Here is a 20,835-nt window from a genome sequence, read left to right as displayed (position 1 = left end):
TCCGTAAATATATTCAAGCCGGATCGCGCAACGAAAGCTACCATCGGTTTAAAGAGCGGACGATGAGTGGAAAAAAAACGAAATTACAACCACCAGCAAATTCCGATAATTCCTTCCGCTCATTTCGAGCAGGAACTCTAGATAGTTTAGACCAACAAGGGATCAACTGAGAAAACAAAATTGCAACCACGTGGTCGATAACGTGTCTCGCGTATTTCTAGATGCTGCGACATACGAGATCTGACGTCCAAGAGGCATGGGGATGATACGAGGCTTTAGGGATTTAAGTACCTGGAGATAAGTGGCTCGAGAGGCAGAGCAAGATTGCTTTATGCTGCGTATATTTTAGCTCAGATTGAACATTTTTATGGCAGATAAGAAGCAAATTTTGTTGGGCTTGGAATCTAGGTAAAAGATTTGAATTTTGAGAGTTGGTTTCTATTTTATGGTTAAACTGCATATTGATCTTGAATCGATTGGCTTATAGTCTGTGGAGTGGCATACAAAAAGGCTCTAAATGTTGAATACCTTTTTTTATTATTTAAAGTAAAGTTAGAATAAATATGGCATAAAGTCATACTTAGTCAGTTGTAGATGACAGCTGTACTTATATAAGTTGAAGTAAACTTAAATTCCAGCAAATATAAAAAAAACTTTCTATGTATCTCATATATTCGAAGTTACAGCGCCCTAAAAAATATCCTTCATGAAATTTTCAAATAATTTTAACAGTTTCAAGGTATCCAAAGCTATTTAACATTTATACTTTTTCTAGACGCCAAATCATAGACCTTAAGCCGAAGAAGCTCCACTTTAAAATTATTTTCATGAAAATATACATAATAACTTTTTCGAACTTTAAAACTTAATGAACTGAAAAAAATATTGCTCTTTAAAAAGTATTACAGTAGTGTCAACATGTATCTCTTCCTGACTAGCCCAGTGTCCTTCACTAAAAATCATTGAAAAGGGTTTGAGGCTGATTCGAGTTGGAAGGGCCTTGCATTCGGATTGTTCCCAATTAGAAGGCACCCCGAGCTTTTTCAATAGTCCCCCATTTTAGTTGTGCTCCTGGAAAAGGGGTTCAGCGTGAGTGGGGATGAGAGGTGGCCATAAACCATACCTTTTTGAAGCCCCTGATTTAAAATACTTAACACTAGAACACGCGATTATTTTAGGGGCTGGAAAAGGGTTTCGGCATGAGCGATATGTGAACCACACTTCCTCCACCCCACTGACGCTGAAACGGTTCCGGAGCAGACCTCAAGAGCCACGTATCCCAGTTTTCGGCATCTTTAAATGGGAAAAGAGGTTCTGTGTGAGACGTGATAGGGGGTGTAGGACACGTACCTACCCCCACTCAATTCAAACCCCATTTCGACACCAAACTGATGAGATGAGAAAACCAAACATGTTTTCGTTCAGATTCGATTTCAGCGTGAAAAAAATGCATTCAATAAGTGAGTTTCAAAGAAATAGAAGATGATTAAACTGCTCTCCAGTTTACCCTATTTAGTAGGAATAATTATTATATGAAATCAGAATCGGAATCAGTATGAAGCTCTAGAAGATATCGAAATTATTTTTTATCATCTTTGCCATCAGGAAAATAAACTTCATTTAATTTCTTCATATACGAGGTGTGTTCAAAAAGTAAGGTGACTTTTCAATTTTCGCGGGCTACGTACCTTTAAGTTTTAAATTTTTTGTTTTATTGTGTTGGTACACTCGTCACGATCATATGTTCACAGTTTTGACTATATAGCTCGTGTTGTTTTTCTGGCAGAGGCGTAAAAGGTTAGAAGGGTTTGGTGTGCTCGGCGATTTTCCTGTTTTGAAAAAAATGGAGCAAAGAGTTTGCATGAAATTTTGTGTTAAAAATGGAATCCAGTGCTCTAAAACTCTTGAAATGTTGACAGTTGCATACGGCATACCTCGCCCTGGACGTCCCAGCACGTCAACAACAGATGAAAACGTTCAAACAGTGGAAGAAATGGTGTTTAAAAATCGCCGAATTACCATCAGAGAAGTTGCTGAAGATGTAGGCATATCGGTTGGCTCATGCCATGCTATCTTTTCGCAAAAAACGTCCGGAACTTTGGAAAAACAATTCATGGCTTTTGCATCACGATAATACACCTGCTCATTCATCGTTGCTTGTGAAAGATTTTCTGACCAAAAACAGCACCACAGCCATGCCTCAGCCTCCATATTAACCGGATTTGGCCCCCAGTGACTTTCTTCTTTTCCCAAAATTGAAGAGACCCATGAAAGGACATCGATTTTCAACGATTGAGGAGAAAAAAACTGCATCGCTGAAAGAACTCAAGGCTATACTACAAAATGATTATCAGAAGTGCTTCGATGATTCGAAAAAACGTTGGCACAAGTGTATTATATCTAAGGGGGAATACTTTAAAGGGGACAACATAAATATTGAGGAATAAATTAATATTTTTTGAGAAAACCATAAAGTCACCTTATTTTTTGAACACACCTCGTAAATAGAAGCTTTTTGAGCAACATAAACGACTTCACAGTACCCAATGCATGTTTTAAATGTCAAATGTTTCCAAAAATTATAATTTATATAAAAAAAAAAATTAACAGGGTCTCTGATACGAGGAGCTTCTTTAAGCAATGTTCAAATAACACTTATTTTTTAGAGAACACTCGCAAATTTTTCAAACAGAATCATGCATTGGTTCCAATTGGAAAAAACATAATAAAATGTATTGAATATTTAAAAGGAAACATTTACCTCGTTGGTATTCCATCGATGCCTTTGGGTAGGAAAGTGCTCGGCTCGGGGCAAGGTTTCCAAATTTTCTGGAAGCTTGATTGGGTCTCCGTCTAAAAATTCCAAAAAAAATAGTACATTAACAAAAAGGCCATTATCGCATTTAAAAACTGTAGCTTTGTAAAGTATGAAAATAATGGCTGCATATATAACATCAACAAATAATTGAATTGTTTTAAAAATGGTGTCAAAATTTCATAAGTACGATTTAAAAAATTCCAGTTGCAACCCTTCGGTAACGTACCATTACCTTCATCAGGCGCACATGGTAATAAGGAAAAAACGTCTTTGTAGGAATAAAAAAAGATCCAAGACGATTGTCATAGCATTTTAAATTTTAGTTTAAATTATTTTTAAAATATTCGGTGTTAGAGATTTTTACATTGTTTTGAGGTTAGAATTATTGAAAGGTTATTTGAATATAACTATGAAGTAACTATTGCAGTCATTATTATTTTTAAGAATAAGTTTGTAAGCTAAGTGAAATTGGTGGCCAAAAATATTGAAACCGGTAAAATATATACTAGGAATGATTTTCCAAATTTCTTCGTCATAAGTTGAAAAAATGTCATCGTAATTTATCTTTAAGATAACCTAAGAAAGTTGAAAAATGTTCCATATTTCCTGAGATCGATATTCTATATGATCAAATTAAAAAAGGCTTATTGAGAAACGCCATTGACATTCTCGCTCTCAAATCCCGTGACAAAACTCTCAGAGACTCGTTCAAGGTGGAACTTGTGACCATCGACCAATTGTCGAGTCACTTCCCTTGAAAGCTCTAAAGGGCGCCTAGGAACGAACATCTAAGAACTTAAAGCCACTAAATTCGACTTTTGGATCGCGAAATTCTCTAACGTGCGCAAATTGGACAGCTTTCGTTAATGACTTTGCGGCATGATTATATAGAGGAGGGTGATTTATAAGATTAATAAGAGCCACGTGAGCGTGGAATGATTAATTGCAATATAAAACGGAACATAGTTTCGAATACCGGTGCATTAAACTTTACAAACTATCGGAATGGACTGCTAAGATCGCGTTGTGTGACCTTGTTTCATACAGAGTACTGACTCGCAATCGGATAAATTTTAACAATCGGTCTACTAACACAAACTGGGTCAGCTCTGTTTCTTATATACGTATATCTAAGGATGTACAGATGCAAGAAAGAAAGAAAGACACAGGTTAAATTGCGCGCAAATAATATTCCACTGATCGTATGTAACTGGCTTCGAAAAATCCTCTTGCTTACGAAAATAAGATTCATGTGGAAAGCGCCTTCCTATATCGTTACGAAAAAACCACTCCTTCCTGTTCCACCTAAAAGCAGCACGTGATTCGATAACTCATGACAATCGATTTCTTCCAATTTAAAAAGCAATCCGATTTTTCAAGATTCATATTATGCATTATTGGAGTCTTATCTATCATTTTCTTCATGGAACTGATTTCATATTTACGTCTGCAATGGGCATAGTCGATCTAGTAAAGTGGAAAAATACAGACGAGATTTGAAACTGTTTCATTTTTGTTTGAAAAAGTCTTATTAAAATGAAACAATGTATCAAGTTATTATATCGTATTGCACTTTTTCAAAATCTGATTTAATTCTCAAAGGCTAAATTACTAAAACCTTTATGGAAATTTCTACGTTTTATATGAAAAAGTAGTTCATATTTTAAAGAGGGAAGATAGGGAAATTTCAGAAAAACTTGATGCATTCTCCCCGTAGTTCGAACAGGAGAGAAATAGACATGATCGAAATATTGGAAGCAGCTGTCGCATCTGGTTTTCGAACACTAATTATTAATTTATTTTACTGTAATTTGAAAGAAAATTAATTAATTATAACTTTTGACTATGATGATTGACTCGCGAAATTTCACTTTACACGTATGACAGCACTGATGTGATTATAAATGATTTCCAGTACAAACAACTGATTAGAAATACATTTTAAATTCAAAGTTTTCCAAATTGGAACATGTCAAAGCGTAGCGGTGTTTTCAAATTCAAGAGACTTTCCAATATTAAAATATTCACTGCCATAGGAGATCATATTTTAATGTTATTTTATGTATTTCCAGATCAATAATCCCAACATTGCATCCAATAATCTTATGGAAAATCTCTCTTTCAATCTTGTAGTTTGAAAGGGGCCATGTTCGGTCAAAACATTGTTTCAAACTTTAGAAAAGAAGCAGGGAAACTTATATCGAGCCGTTAGCACTTCAGTTACTTAAAACAACTTACGTCTTACTTTGGAGTTACGACAAGTTCTTAAAACATAGTTTTGCCAGAAGATAACTTGAAGTTTCTTCGAGAATTTTTACAAGTTGTAAAATAAAATAATAGTGATTACAACTCTTCCAACAATTATACCCAGAGAAACAAACTAAAGGATTTTTAACTAAACCCAAACGAAGCAAACGATATCTTATTTCGCAAACAAGTGGAAATATTATTATTCCTATTATTATTATACCATTGAACCAAACCCGTTTGGAGGTAAGCGTCATTAAAAAATCTAACTTATACAGGCGTAAATATTTAGAAGTTTGATATCAGAGCTTAAAAACGAGTTTTCCATTTCAAATTTTCATTATGGGATGATTAGTAATTACATATTTTAATAACTACATTCATCTTCAATGGTAAATTCCAGTAATGAAATGTTAATATTGTTGCATCCCGAATTACCGATTTTATATAATTATGCATAAATATCACATTTTGTTTCATGTACAAAAAGATAATCAAGCAGTAAATTAACTGGGGATAAAATGTTTCAGTCTCGATAATTGCATCGTAATATATAGGTAGCTATGAACTCAAATGGTTGTCCACATTTCACACAATATGTATAGATAATTAACCAAAATTATGAATCATGCCTTTTGTAATTAGCTTTTTTCTCACTGTAAACTTCAAATCCACAGAAGTTAATATGTTTCAAATTAAATGGATTAGTTAACGCTTCGAGAAAGGCTTGTTATTAAGAATACCTGGATCGAGCATAAAATGGTTCATATTTATATTTGATGCAGAGGTGATATCCGTAATATAATTGATTTATTGTATCAGATAAATTGAGAAGGCTAGTAAGAGATACAAAATTTATAAAAGGTATTGAATGTGGAACAGATCAATACCTTGTAGTTTCAAAAATGAACCGAAGTCAAGAATGGAAAAGAAGGAGAATTAAGACGACGAAGGGACGCTAGTTAAAACAGAGAATTTGTAAAAACCACAAGCACAAATGATATATCGTCATAAGCTGAGAGAATATTTACTTCATCATAGCCATGGATGTGAGGCGGAATTAGTCAATAAAGATATGCAGAGTGCATTGATAATACTACTAAATATCATCTTCAAGAGTGTAACTGAAGTGTGTCATACTGTGGTTTTACAAATAATTACTTCAGATTCTCGGTGGAATGATGAAATACGCGTGGCTGTTAACGAGAAAAGTCAAAGTACTCTAGTCTTGAAAGCTGAATAATAAAGGTTTCATCTACATGTATAGGATTGGACTAGAAAAGAAAAGTAAAAAAAAAATAAGTTAGAAATGGGTTAATAAAATTAGAAAAAGAACAAACAAAGTGAACTTTGTTTACCACATTTTCAAGAAATTGTATAAAGGTGAAGTTATTGAACATTTAAACTGCGAAACAGAAGAGGATACCTTAGGAAGAGCCGTTGAAAGTGGCGAAATAGGATTAACTGCCTTCGACTTTAAGTTTCTAACTAATAATGGACAAAAATGCAGAAATATCCCAGAATTATACAGCTATTAACTGACTAATTACCACAGGAAAGTGGCAAGAAAAGATCTGGAAAGTTCCATGTGAATTTATGACAGAAAGATTATGTGCGGATCAGATATTTAATTTGATAAAGATCACAGAAAAAACTTTTGAGAGTAGACAAAAGAGTTTTCTGTGAAATTGTTCATCTGGAAACATCTTTCGACACGGTGGGTAGAGTTCAACTTTGGGAAGTTCTGAATAACTATGAAGTCAATGGTTGGCCGGTTTGACGGTGAAGGTGTGTGAATTGACGTTTGCAAATGCTAAGGTTGTTACGGCATAATCAATCGATTATTTGCAGAATGTTGAATAGACTGAATACTAGCACAAAGAGCATGGATTTTAAGATTAACGTAAGTAAACAAAAATGATAGGGTTTGATTCAAGAAGGGATGAGAAAACAATGTGCAACATTGTCTTAATCGAGGAAAGAATGTCACAATTTTATGATTTCGTGTATTTGGAAGTCTATTTACTGCTGATAGAAAGATAGGTAAAGAGATATCCAGACATATATACGAGAGCAGACGGATTAGCGGCTGTGTAAAAGTATATACTATAAGTCAAAATGTGACGAATAAAGCTAAAATTACAATACACAATTATGAGCCAGCACCCACGATGGTAGCGAGGCCTGGACGTATCAAAAAAAGAATATGAGTAAAGTGAACACGGTTGTTATGCAATTGATTTGAAAAGTATATGCTATAAAACGCTTATGAACAAAGTCAGTGATGATTAGATTTTCAGATAATGCAGTGTAGAAGAATTTTAGAATACAGAATAGTAATAATTTATAAAAGTGAGAGCAATTTTTTTAAATAGTTTAATCATGTTGAAAATATATAAAAAGCCGCAGAAGCACAAAAGCTTTGATGAAAAGATGTATGGATGTGAGAGAAGCAATACATGTATTTTAAATGAAATAATGTAGAACCTTGGAATGTGGAAATAATGGATCCTTTTGGTGAGTTTTGCTTCGTATATTTTATTGAAGCAAAGAGTATCGATCTTCATATGAGCTTATTAGTCAGTTTGTGTGGTTATTTAACAACCGTGACGTACGATGGCTTTACCACATAGCTCTCCACCTGGAGTGATTACTGGAAATATTGATCAGCGACCCATGTTGGAACGATGTTATGGGACAAGTGTGTTATTTGAATAAGCAAAACTCGACTTCTAAATCATTCGACCAGTCGTATAACGAGGTTTAATAGTATAATAATAATAGAAATAATAATAACAATAATAAGTTGGTTAGGTACACGGACTTCACGCTACAAATCTGGGGTTCCATCCCTGAGTCGGTACCTCTGGAAATTTTTTTATGTACCTTTACCGAGGTTCTAATGGTTCAGATCCCACCTTAAGTTGTAGATCCCCACATCATGAACTTGGCTGCAACCCAATCCGTGAATGATAGGGTAAAAATCAGGCTTCGTCCAATATGTCTAATTAGGCACACTGCTCTTATCATATCACGTCATTGAATTTAAAAATCTGCCCGCAACGCGGGCACATTCTCATCGCACGCTACCCGTGCGGCTCACTTCGCTCGCAAGTTGGAGCGCGCCTAGGGCGCGCGACGGTTGAATCTCGCGCTTCCCACTCGGACATTTATTCTTTGCATTTGGAATCCTTGACAAAAACTTTATCAAAAAGATCTATTTTAGATGGCAATATTTATATGCGTCTTCATATTCTGAATTGTCTACTTAATTAAGTATAGGCAAAGATTAAGTTTCTCAAAGCTCTGTAGACTTTGAGGTACACATTCTCATCGCGACACTTGCGCTGCGCGCTCGATTTCCGATAGACATTTATAAACAGGTTTTATTGGATTTTTTTCTCGTAACTTTTGTCATTTTTCCACACAATTTTTTTATTTTATTTTTTTTCAACGTTATTTTTTACGAATAAAACAAAAAGTATGCGTCCTATCAAGAAGTGATTCTTAACGAAATTGTAGATCTTTTTTGGGATAACCATTTTTGTTAATTCATCTTTTTTCGTATCCTACATAGTTTGTATACAAAATGGAATTTTTTATTTTCCATTATTTTTTGTGCAATCAAAATTTCAATTTTCGATTTTTGAAGAAAATCTAAAAATTGGTTATGATAATCTTTTTGGGCTGTCAAAAAGAAATGTTTTTCTTCTCTTGACTTTTTTTCATATCGTGCGTTTTTCGACTTAAAATTTTGATTTTCGGTTGATTAAGAAAATTTTGAAAACGCTATAACTCTGAGAATATTCTTTTTATCGAAAAAAGTCATTAGGATAAATTGTTTGTTCTTTTTAATACTATAAATATCCGTACATAGAATTTTCAAATTCAGAAAAAAAGTTGTCTAAAAAATGTTCAAAATGCGCTCACTTTTTAAATTTTTATCAAAAATGGATGGTTCACGAATTCGTCCTTTCTTTTAGGACCTAAAAAAAGTGTGCCAAAGATGAATTTGATTCGTTCATTTTTTCGTGAGTTATCGTGTTTACGGACGGACAGACAGACGCCATCGTAAAAACCTGATTTTCGGATTCAGGGGGTCTCGAAACGTGGAGATCCGTTGAAAAAGTTTAATGTCAAATTTCTGACAATTCTAATACACCCTCAATCATAAATCATGAGAATGTAAAAATCTTAAGCCTGAGTCCCTGTTATGTTTTCACATCTTTATTATATCGATCAAAAAGAACCGGAAAGCAGGCAAAAGATAATAAGAATAATGTGATTACCAAACGCCTCATGAAATATGCAAATTAGATTATAAGAGAATACAAGCGCTGAAATCAAAACACTGCTGCATCCAAGGACGAGACATTTTTCTCGTCAATATTTTACCAATAATAGCCAAACAAAAACTTGAAAAATAAAAATATGTTAAGATCATAACAACTGTTCAATTTGAATATGACATATTTTTCTTTTAACAAATCCTCTACTATACTTTTTACAACAAGAAAAAACAATATACACATATTTTGAAAAAAAAAAACCTCAAAATAGAGTTTGCTGAATGTGCAGAATGTTTTTTTTTCTAAAGAAACGAAAATATTCTAATATAGTTTGAAAAGAAATGCATTCTGTTATAAAAATAAAAAGATGTTTGCGTAAATCTATACAATTATTGAATTTAATCATTATTTGATTCAAACAAACATCAATTGCTTCGAAAGTAAAATTGATTGGTGTATTAATATTTTCCGTTAACAAAGCAAACATTATTTTGCAATAAAATCAATGTTGGGTAATTAAAACCAATTTTTAATAATTTTGTGAATACAATGCATAGTCGTGCGTTACAAATATTTTTTAAATAATAATTCGGAAAACATATTTTTCAATAGCAAAAAGAATATGTTTTCCTTCAACCAAATTGTTTTCTTGGATACTCAAAGTATTCTAGACACAAAAGAACAAGTTCTTAGGGGAAAAAATTATGTATACTTTCAAGAGTTACAGTAATATATTTTTTACCGAATTTTTTATCATATTGCTACTTGCGAAAATTAAATCAATTCATTTTTTCGTAATCTCTGCAAATCTGAGTTAGTTAGAAAAAATTACCTAATTCTTAATCAAATTTATGGGTGATTTCTGGCTTAATAAATTTGTCATAAATATTGGCCACTTTTAAATAATAATTAATTAAATTCTAGCTAATTAAATCAGTCACTGCTTTTTTACTTTTAAATCTGTCGTTTTTAAATAATTGAGATTCAGAGTGATTATGGCAACATGAGTATTGAAATAGCAAAAAGTCGGCCCCATACCTTCAGTTAAATTAGAATAAATGAAATTAGACAAACATGTTTAGGTGATGTTATTTAACTGAGAATTCAGTGAAATTGCTTAAATTCGAGAAAATTTCGAAGTCAACTGAAATCTTAGAAAATTTCACTAATTCAGATTTATATGTAATTTAAACGGAGTGCATTTTTTTCTCAATCAGTAAAAATTTATGCGACTATCTTGATTTGATTAAGAGTTTGAGTTAGCTATTAATAAAAAAAAACTGCATAAAATTCATTCCAGCGTGGAAATTTACATCGAAAACTACTTAAGTGATTCTGTCCACCATGCAAAGCTTTATCAGAAGGTCGATCGTGACCCTCCATACGTCTCAAAGCATATGGAGCTTCCGACGTCATGACGGGCGACGAACTAGTCGTGGCGGCAGCATCATGACAAGAAAAGCTACATCCACCAGCAAAAAAGAAGAATAATATAATATATAATGGTATATGCATATATAAAAATATACATATATATTAGTATAGCGTGAGGAAGACTCACTTGGGGCGAGAGGCGTCGGGTAGGTAGCGTGGTAGACAACACGCTGGGGATTCGCGTGATTATAACCTGCCATCGTTTCACTTCACCAATTACCAAGGAATTATTTTGAAATTATTTTAAAAGTATTTAAAAACTAGTTTAAAATTATTGCAATCGTCTAGAAGTTAAAATGACTCGTTACTGCGGATTATTACTCATATACAAACTCGGATAAAAGAAGACGACGAGAGGAGTAAACTCTCAACGCAGAAAGGCTCACACTGATGATACTCTGTGAAACTCCCTCACGAGGCACAAGTTACTCTTATTTATATTTATTACCGCCGCGGCGAAATTCAGAAATGCAAAAAGTCTTTCCCGCGAAGGTACTATAATTTAAGACGCGTGAGGATGATCTTGAGCGATGATTCCAGGATGAAGGATTTTCAAATCCAGGATCTTTTGATTCAGGTTTTTTTAGGATTTTTGATACTTTTTCTGTCAGGAAACCGGATTAGAAGTAGAATTCGTTTTTGCTGATTGTACAGCTCGTAGGGATTCTGCAAAACGGCAGGACATCCCCAGGACGATCATGCACAGCCTTTCGTTACACTTCGATATTTCCTTATTCCACCACGTGTCAGGATTTTATTTCCAGTCTCAACGAGGACCGACAAAATGAGTCTTAAATCCATCCAAGAACAAAAATCTCCTTTCCGTTTTTCCCAGCTTCCTGTCTCTTTGCACTTCCCTGTCCTCTGCTCGCTTTGCTTTTTTGTGCGAAACTTTGTTCTTCTTATATTCTAAGTTACAACACTGAACCCGTCCCACGCGGGGGACAAAATAATGTAAGGGTCACACGTATACGAGTAGAGATAGTATAGAGAGATTAGCGAGATTGAGATGGGAACTGAAAAAAGTACGCGTCTTTTCTCGTGTCTTTCACGACTTGCGTTCTTCGCGGCGTAATTAGTTCAGAAAATAGGTGTCTTTTCTTCCTTTTGCTTAAAAATTCTCTGTTTTTTCTCGGATACGGAGCGGAAGTTTCACGTCTGCTTGCTTCTTTTTTTTACAGAATATTAGACTGCGATTAGAAGTAGTAATGGTTAGGAGAGTGTGTGAGCTTTGTTTTAGTGTTATTTACAAATTTTTTTAATAAAATAGTTCAAATCAGTTTTTTTGGCCCCGCGTGTCTGCTCCCGAGCGGCGGGAGCCGCAGAGTGAGCCAACCCGCGAGTTCGAACCTCCATTCTGCCCCCTGCTTTCAACCACCCTCTCAACCCCCACCAACAGCCCCAAGCACCGACCAATCCTGCCACAGCCACAGCCCAACTTTCTCTCTTCCTCCGTTGCTTTTTCTCTTTCTCTTTTGGAAGGTTTTTCGCTTGCCTCTTTCTATTCTCAGATTCTGTACGTACGGCTCCAGCCGTTTCCGTTTTCTCCCTTCAGCATGGGCTAGCATGACGTTACGTGGCGAAGAGGAGCGTCGAGCAACGATATAAGCCCTCAAATTCTCCCCAAAAGACACCTTCTTCGAGAGCTTCCCTAAACCCCAAACCATATTACACTTGCAGCCTATAGCCACCCCTCTTCGCACCTGAACCAACCCGTCCAGTCCAGACTGTCTTCACATGCACAGGTCGTTCCTCGCCTACCACACGTGATCTAGGTCTTTTACGATAGAGAGATGAACGGATGGATAAGTCTATTTATTACCTTCGAAAATGGACCTACTATATAAATATACAATTGAGAGCTATCAAAATTTCAATGCGCCGAAATAAAAACTAAGGTGATTTTATGACTAATGTAGACAGAAGAATATGTAGGTTCGCCGGGGCACTTTGAAAGTTGGAATTTCGAAAACTCAGTTTTCGAAGAAAACGCATCTAAAGTGAAATAAGCGCACGTATTAAGCTGCTTGTTCAAACATCTTGAAAATTCAAATGTCTTATAAAGTACAATCGACAGAATTTCACCTTTTCTTGTGAAATGACACATGCGCTCAGAAAAATTTTTGCTTATTTTAACCAGAATTCTGGTTGCTCTAACCCAAAAAAAATAGTAAGGGCATATTTTAATGGAAATCTGGTTAATTTGAGCAGATATTTTTTTTTAGTATTATGTATTAATACAATAAAAGTAATTTGCATAAGATACCGACGGAAATTGTAGAAACGGCGATTTTTTCACCACGGAACAATTGGATTCCCTTAAAGAATTTTTTGTTCAAATTATGAAAACCGATTCCACAAGAAATAATAGAACTAAAAAAATCTTCTTGACAACGAATTTGTAAATTTTACATTCAGAAGATGTGCGAAATTGATGTCTCGTCAGAACATTTTCTTTGCGTTAACAATCTGAATTGTTTGGCGTTTGACCGCAATGGATTTTCAATTATTTGCAGAAACACAATCTTTCTCTAAAAAGTAGGTGTGTCACGAAAATGTCAAAAGAATTGTTGTCGCTTTTCCTCAATCCCGATTGAGGAAATGATTATCAAACACTTAGGATTTATTTCAAATTTTATGATTACATTTACAGTTAAAACCATTCATTTTCAACCAAGAAAAAGAGAATTTTCAAAAAGATACTTAAATTTTCAACCAACTTGATGAATCATTGATAAGAAAAATGAATTCCAACCAAAAGCTACAATACCAGACATTTCAATCAAAAACTATTTTGATTTTAAAAAAGAAACTGTTAAATCATACCAAAAAATACAAACTTTCAACGAAAGAGTTGAATTTTCAATCAGGAAAAAGGGCATTTTTAAACAAAACAGTTTAATTTTCAACCAAACTTATGAATCTTTGATAGAAACAATGAAGCCTCAACAAAAGTTATAATAGTTAATATTTCCACAAAAAATATTTTTCTTTTAAATAAAAAACTGTTTAATTAAACCAGAAAATACAAATTTTCAAAGAAAAAATTGACTTTTCAACCAAGAATAATTTTTCAATCCATAAAAAAAATGTAATCCAAAATGTTGAATTTTTAAATCATAAAGATAAACTAAAAAAAATGAATTCACAACGCGAAAATTTCCAACCTAATAGTTGAATTTTCAACTGAGAAAATGGTTTTTTCTGCTAAAAGAAGACAAGTTTTTCAACAAAATAGATGAATTTTGAAATAAAACAAAAAATGTCAACAGAAAATAAAATAGTATAACTTTAAGTTACAGAAATAAGTGCGTAAAGAAATTTGAAGGGTGATTCACGCAATAACTGATTTAAATACCCTGTAAATCCCAATTTTTTCCGTTTTTTTTAAAGGTATTCATTCTGAAAAGTATGTAAAACCTCTAAAGTGTAAAGTTGTGACGTGAAATCTGTCATATTATAGGATCAATATGTAAACAGAAGCTCAAATTTGTTATAGGAGTATCAAAAACTAACCGTTTTTGCTATGCTTTGTTTTTAAAAACTATTATTTATATGTAAATAATACCATGAAAATACATACAAATGGTTATTTTCCATTAATTGTAAAAATACAATTTTTACTATTATTTAACTATAAAGTGACTTGTGCTCGTGTGATATATTAATTTGAACACCGTTGTATGCGTTTCTCTTCATCGAATAAAATGTCACACTTGTCTTATATTGAACTTAAAAATAAAATTTTTGTATAAGAACAAAGTAATTTAGTACATTTATGTCACAAATATGTCCAGAAAACGCGGTGAAGGGAGTTTCATATAAAATTCGAATCAAATTCAAATAGTCGAATTTAATTATACTATAATGTTTAAAAAGTTATACTGTACTGTTATTTTATAATGTTATAAAATATTAAAAGTACGATGTCAAACTATTACACACGCGGAGAGTCATGTTTTGTCAAAGAAAAAAAAGTTTGCTAATTTTTAAGAATTGCTATAACACAGAAAATCGCCCATCCTCCAATGTACATCGAAATCGGTGTTCAATAGAGTTGCAACAAATTTGAGCAACACAGTTTCATTCGGAGAATCTAAGGGAAAAGCATCATTTAGACAATGTTTTTCTCATTCAGTGCAACGTGAAGTGTCGTCTACAAACTGTAAGTCACCTGTCAAGATCATTTTGTCGGTCGTTATTTGAGTGAAACAGATGTTAATGAGCAGGTAAGTAATAATAATAATTACCTAACTTTTTAATTCCTCCCTTTTACCAGCGACTAAATAGTCTTGAAATAAAAATAGTTTCTGGCCTGATATAATATGCAAATGTTAGGTTAGTCAAAACAACTATATGACATTCAAACCACCAAAGCCGGGATGTACAAACTAAGTCGTGACCGTCTGCATCGAAATTGATGCCTGGTCGTTCGAACAAATTTCCACTAGATTTTCTGCGAAAGTTTAAAGGTATCTTAGATATCTAATGGAAGAAACTGGCAAATTTAATGTTTCGCGTGATTCTTCATTTCATGCATGAGTCAATTTTGAGGTTATGTTTTTCAGGCGTATATATTATGAGTATTATTACTATTGTACATATTATTAATATTAATATTATAATGATAAAATATAACATTTATTTTAGTTAATAGTTGACTAAACTTTAATACCAATAGTTAAATTTTCAACTAAAACAATAAGTTTTCTGCAAAAAAAATTTGTTAAATATGCTTTAAACAAAATATTAAAATTTTTAAACAAAACGTTAAATTTTTAATCAAAAGGCTGAATTGTATAAGAAAAAAAGGCATTTTTAATCAAATACATGAACTTTGCACACAAGAAGTTTATTTTACACGAAGTATAATTTTCTTGTAGTTTAAAGAAATTAATTTTTAAACAAAACCGAAAAAAAAATTCTACAAAATAGTTAAATTTTCATAAAAAAAATTTGGTCAACTAAATTGATAAATCATCAACCAAAAGAAAACTAAATTTTCAACAAAGCAGTTTCACTTTCAACCCGAAAAATTGAAAAAAAAAAGTTAAAATTCTTTGAAATTGCTTTAAATTATTGAAAATATTTGAAAATTCCTTGAAATGTTTTAAAAGAGCCAAAAATATTTTAAATTCTTTAAAACCTCTTGAAAATTCCTTGCAATTTTAAAAATACCCTAAAATATTTTAAATCCTTTAAAATCTCATTCTAAGTTATTGAAATCATTTGAAAACTCCTTGGAATCTAGTAAAATATCCTAAGGTGTATCAAATCCTTTAAAATCTTATATTAAATTACTGTAATCAATTAAAAATTCCTTGGCACCTTTTAAAATACTCTCAAATATTTCGAAACCTTCAAAATCTGTTGAAAAAAATTGACATTTTTTAAAGATTATTAATATACTTTGGAATTTTTTAACAACCTTGCTAAAATTATTAAAATTCTTCGAAATTCCTTTAATTTATAAAAATGAATTTAAAATTCAGTGAAATCTTTTTAAACATCCTCAAATATTTAAAATCCTTTAAAATATTTTGACATCTCTTGAAAATTCCTTGAAAATTTAAAAATACCCTAAAATATTTCAAATCTTTTACAATATCATACTACATTATTGAAATCAATTAAAAATTCCTTGCAATCTATTAAAATATCATAAAATATATTGAATCTTTCAAAATCTCATATTAAATCACCGTAATCAATTGAAAATTCCTTGGAACATTTTAAAATACTCTCAAATATTGCAATACCTTAAAAATATTTTGAGATACCTTGACCTTTTTTTTAAAAGATTTTTAAACTACGTCTTTAAAATTCTTTGAAATTCCTTAAAATTAGAAAAATAGGATGAAAATTCCTTGATATCTTTTAAAACATCCTTAAATATTTAAAATGCTTAAAAATCTGTAGAAATCTCTTGAAATTTTAAAAATACCCTGAAATATTTCAAATCCTTTAACATCTATATTTAAATTGCTGTAATCAATTAAAAATTCTTTGGAACATTTTTAAATACTCTCAAGTATTTCGAAACCTTCAAAATGTTTTCAAACACCTAGACACCTTTTAAAGATTTCTAAAGTACTTTGAAATTTGTTTAAATAACTCTGTTAAAATTCTTTGAAATTCCTTGAAATTATAAAAATAAATTGAAAATTACTCGACATCTTTTAAAACATTCACAAATATTTAAAATCCTTACAAATCTTTAGAAATTTCTTGAAAATATTTAAAGCTCATAAGAACTCCTTGAAAATTTGAAAATTCCCTGAAATATTTCAAATCCTTCAAAATATCATATTAAATTACTTTAATTAATGACAATTCCTTGGAATATTTAAAATTCTCACAAATTTTTCGAATCCTTCAAAACCTTTTGAAATGCCTGGGACCTTTTTTTAGGATTTCTTAATTATTTACGAATTTAAAAAAAAAACCTTGTACAAATTTTTTAATTCTTTGAAATTTCTGTAAATTATAAAAATAAATTGAAAATTCGTTGTCATCTTTTAAAACATCCTCAAATATTTAAAATCTTTGAAAAACTTTTGCAATCTCTTGAAATTTTGTAAAGCTTCATATTGAAATTTAAAAAAGAGAAAAGTTTCAAAATGTTAAATATTGAAATGTTTGCACATTAGAGTTTCGAAGATGAAACAAATAAAAATTCCTAACTTTCGAAATTTTATTTTCAAACATTTTCAACTACGAAATAGGAATAATTTTCAACTCGATGGGATTAAAGTCTTCAAATTTAGAATTGCAAACTTGGAAGTTTATTTATAAAAAATTAATAATTTCAAATAAATTGAATGCGTTCAAGATTTAAATGTATGTTTTAAATTTTCAAGGAATTTTCAAGAGATTTCAAAAGCTTTTAAAGGATTTGATATATTTTACGATATTTTAATAGATTTAAATGCATTTTTAAGCGATTTTAATAATTTAGTATGAGATTTAACAGGATTTAAAATATTTCATGGTATTTTTAAATTTTTAAGATATTTTCAAGAGCTTTAAAAATTTTCAAGAGATTTCAAAAGATTTGTAAGGATACTAAATATTTGAGGAAGTTTTAAAAGAAGCCAAGGAATTTTTAATTGATTACAGTAATTTAATATGAGATTTTAAAGGATTTGATATATTTTAGGATATTTTAATAGATTTCAAGGAATTTTTAAATGATTTTAATAATTTAGTATGTGATTTCAAAGGATTTGAAATATTTCATGTTTTTTTTTTAATTTCAAGATACTGTCAAGTGCTTTAAAAAATGTTAAGAGATTTCAGAAGATTTGTAAGGATTTTACAAATTTGAGGAAGTTTTCAAAAGATGCCAAGGAATTTTCAATTGATTACAGCAATTTAATATAAGATTTTAAAGGATTTGATATATTTTAGGATATTTTAATAGATTTAAATGAATTTTTTAATAATTTTAATAATTTAGTATGAGATTTTACAGGATGTGAAATATCTCATGCTTTTTTTTTTTTAAATTTCAAGATATTTTCAAGAGCTTTAAAAAATTCAAGAGATTTAAAAAGAATTGTAAAGATTTTAAATATTTAAGGAAGTTTTAAAAGATGCCAAGGAATTTTCAATTGATTACAGCAATTTAATATAATATTTTAAAGGATATGAAATATTTCAGGGTTTTTTTTAAATTTCAAGGAATTTTCAAGAGCTCTAAAAAATCTTCAAGAGATTTATACAGATTTTTAAGCATTTTAAATATTTGAGGATGTTTTAAAATATGTCAAGGAATTTTCATCATATTTTTCTAATTTTAAGGAATTTAAAAGAATTTTAAAGAAGTAGTTTAAAAATCTTTTTTAAAAAAAGGTCAAGGTATCTCAAAATATTTTGAAGGTATTGCAATATTTGAAAGTATTTTAAAATGTTCCAAGGGATTTTCAATTGATTACGGTGATTTAGTATAAGATTTTGAAATATTTAATATATTTTATGTTATTTTAATAGATTTCAAGTATTTTTTAATTGATTTCAATAATGTAGTATGATATTGTAAAAGATTTGAAATATTTTAGGGTATTTTTAAATTTTCAAAGAATTTTCAAGAGATTTAAAAATATTTCAAAGGATTTTAAATGTTTGAGGATGTTTAAAAACATTTCACTGAATTTTTAATTCATTTTTATAAATTAAAGGAATTTTAATAATTATAGCAATGATGTTTAAAAAAACTCCAAAGTATATTAAAAATCTTTAAAAGATGTCAAGATTTTTCAAAAGATTTTGAAGGTTTTGAAATATTTAAGAGTATTTTCAAAGGTTCCAAGGAATTTTTAATTGATTACAGTAATTTAATATGAGATTTTAAAGGATTTAAAATATTTTAGGGTATTTTTTAAATTGCAAGGAGTTTTCAAGAGCTTTGCAAAATTTCAAGAGATTTTAAAATTTGCTTCCTGAAAATTTAACTATTTTGTGGATTTTTTTTTGGTTTTCTTTAAAATTTAATTTCTTTTAAGTACAAGAAAATTATACTTTATGGAAAATAAATTTCTTTTGTGCAAAGTTCATGTATTTGATTAAAAATGCCTTTTTTTCTTATACAATTCAGCCTTTTGGATACAAATTTAACTTTTTGTTTAAAAATTTAAATATTTTGTTTAACACAAATTTAACACATTTTTTTGCAGAAAACTAATTGTTTTAGTTGAAAATTTAACTTTTTTTATTAAAAGTTAGTCAACTATTAATTAAAATTAATATTATATTTTATAATTATATTATTAACATTAATACAATGTATAATTGTAATAATATTCATACTATATACACCTGAAAAACATAACTTCAAAATTGACTCATGCAGGAAATGAAGAATCACGCGAAACATTAAATTCGCCAATTTCTTCCATTTCTTTCAAATGGGGATCGAGATATAAATAGAAGACCACCGAAGTCTACCGAAGCTTTTTAAGGATTTTAAATATTTGAGTATGTTTTGAAAGATCTCAAGGAATTTTCAACTTATTTTTATAATTTAAAGGAATTTCAAAGAATTTTAACAACTTTAGCAGGGTTATTTAAAAAAATTCCAAAGTACTTGAGAAATCTTAAAATGATGCCAAGGTCTTTCAAAATATTGTGAAGGTTTAGAAATATTTGAGAGTATTTTAAAACGTTCCAAGGAATTTTCAATTTTTGACAGTAATTTAATATGAGATTTTAAAGGATTTGATATATATTAGGATATTTTAATAGATTCAAAGGCATTTTCAATTGATTTCAATAATTCAGTATGAGATTTTAAAGGATTCGAAATCTTTTAAGGTATTTTTAAACTTGTAAGGATTTTTCAAGGGCTTTCAAAAGTTTTAACTTTTTTTTTCTCATATTTTTTTTGGTTGATGATTCATCAATTAGTTGGATAAATTTGTTTTCTGAAAATGTAGCTATTTTGTAGAAAATTTATTTTCTTTTTGGTTAAAAATTAATTTTTTTTTAACCACAAATTTAACTATTCTATGTTTAAATGAAAAGTGATCTTTTTTAATAAAAATTTTTTGTATTTTATTGAATACTCTTCTTTCTTAGTAGAAAATTAATATTTGTTGTCGAAAATTTAACTATGATTAAACATTAATTTTTTGTTCAGAAAATTAGTTTTCATGGAAAATAAATTTCTTTTGTGCAAAGTTCATATATTTTATTAGAAATGCCTTTTTTGAATATACAATTTAGCTTTTTGGATGAAAGTGTAATTTTTTTATTTAAAATTTTACTATCATGTTGAAAACAATTTAAAAAATTTTTTTTGTTCAGTTATGTATTTGATTCAAAATTTTTTTGTTGCAGAAATCTAATTGTTTTAGTTGACAGTTTAACTATTTCTATTAAAAGTTAGTCAACTATTCATTAATATGAATATAATATTTTATAATTACAATATTAACATTAATTATATATAGTGGAAGCTTCTAATGTGTCCCCTAAGGGTTTACATTTTTCTTACACCTTCTTTATTCCTTTACACACCCTCCACACACTTACTTGGTGGTGGAAGGG

At 30.3% G+C, this 20,835-nt stretch overlaps 1 protein-coding gene across 6 annotated transcripts in view; it reads right to left on the bottom strand.

The window, feature by feature from the left end:
* The window catches only part of LOC117174373 (calmodulin-binding transcription activator 2), a 175,491-nt gene that overhangs the window by 49,911 nt on the left and 104,745 nt on the right, over positions 1-20,835 (bottom strand). For 4 of the 6 annotated variants that reach the window (XM_033363440.1, XM_033363438.1, XM_033363437.1 and 1 more), the window contains one exon: positions 2,762-2,853. In XM_033363440.1, coding sequence (XP_033219331.1) covers positions 2,762-2,853 — 92 coding nt within the window. Of the gene's footprint in view, positions 1-2,761; positions 2,854-10,915; positions 11,388-20,835 lie in introns of those variants that run through there. The other 2 variants (XM_033363441.1, XM_033363443.1) reach the window with 2 other exon arrangements.

This window comes from Belonocnema kinseyi, chromosome 6 (assembly GCF_010883055.1).
Source record: "Belonocnema kinseyi isolate 2016_QV_RU_SX_M_011 chromosome 6, B_treatae_v1, whole genome shotgun sequence".
NCBI classification, from domain to species: domain Eukaryota; kingdom Metazoa; phylum Arthropoda; class Insecta; order Hymenoptera; family Cynipidae; genus Belonocnema; species Belonocnema kinseyi.
Note: the sequence above shows the minus strand (reverse complement) of the source record. Positions and strands in the feature narration are given on the sequence as shown.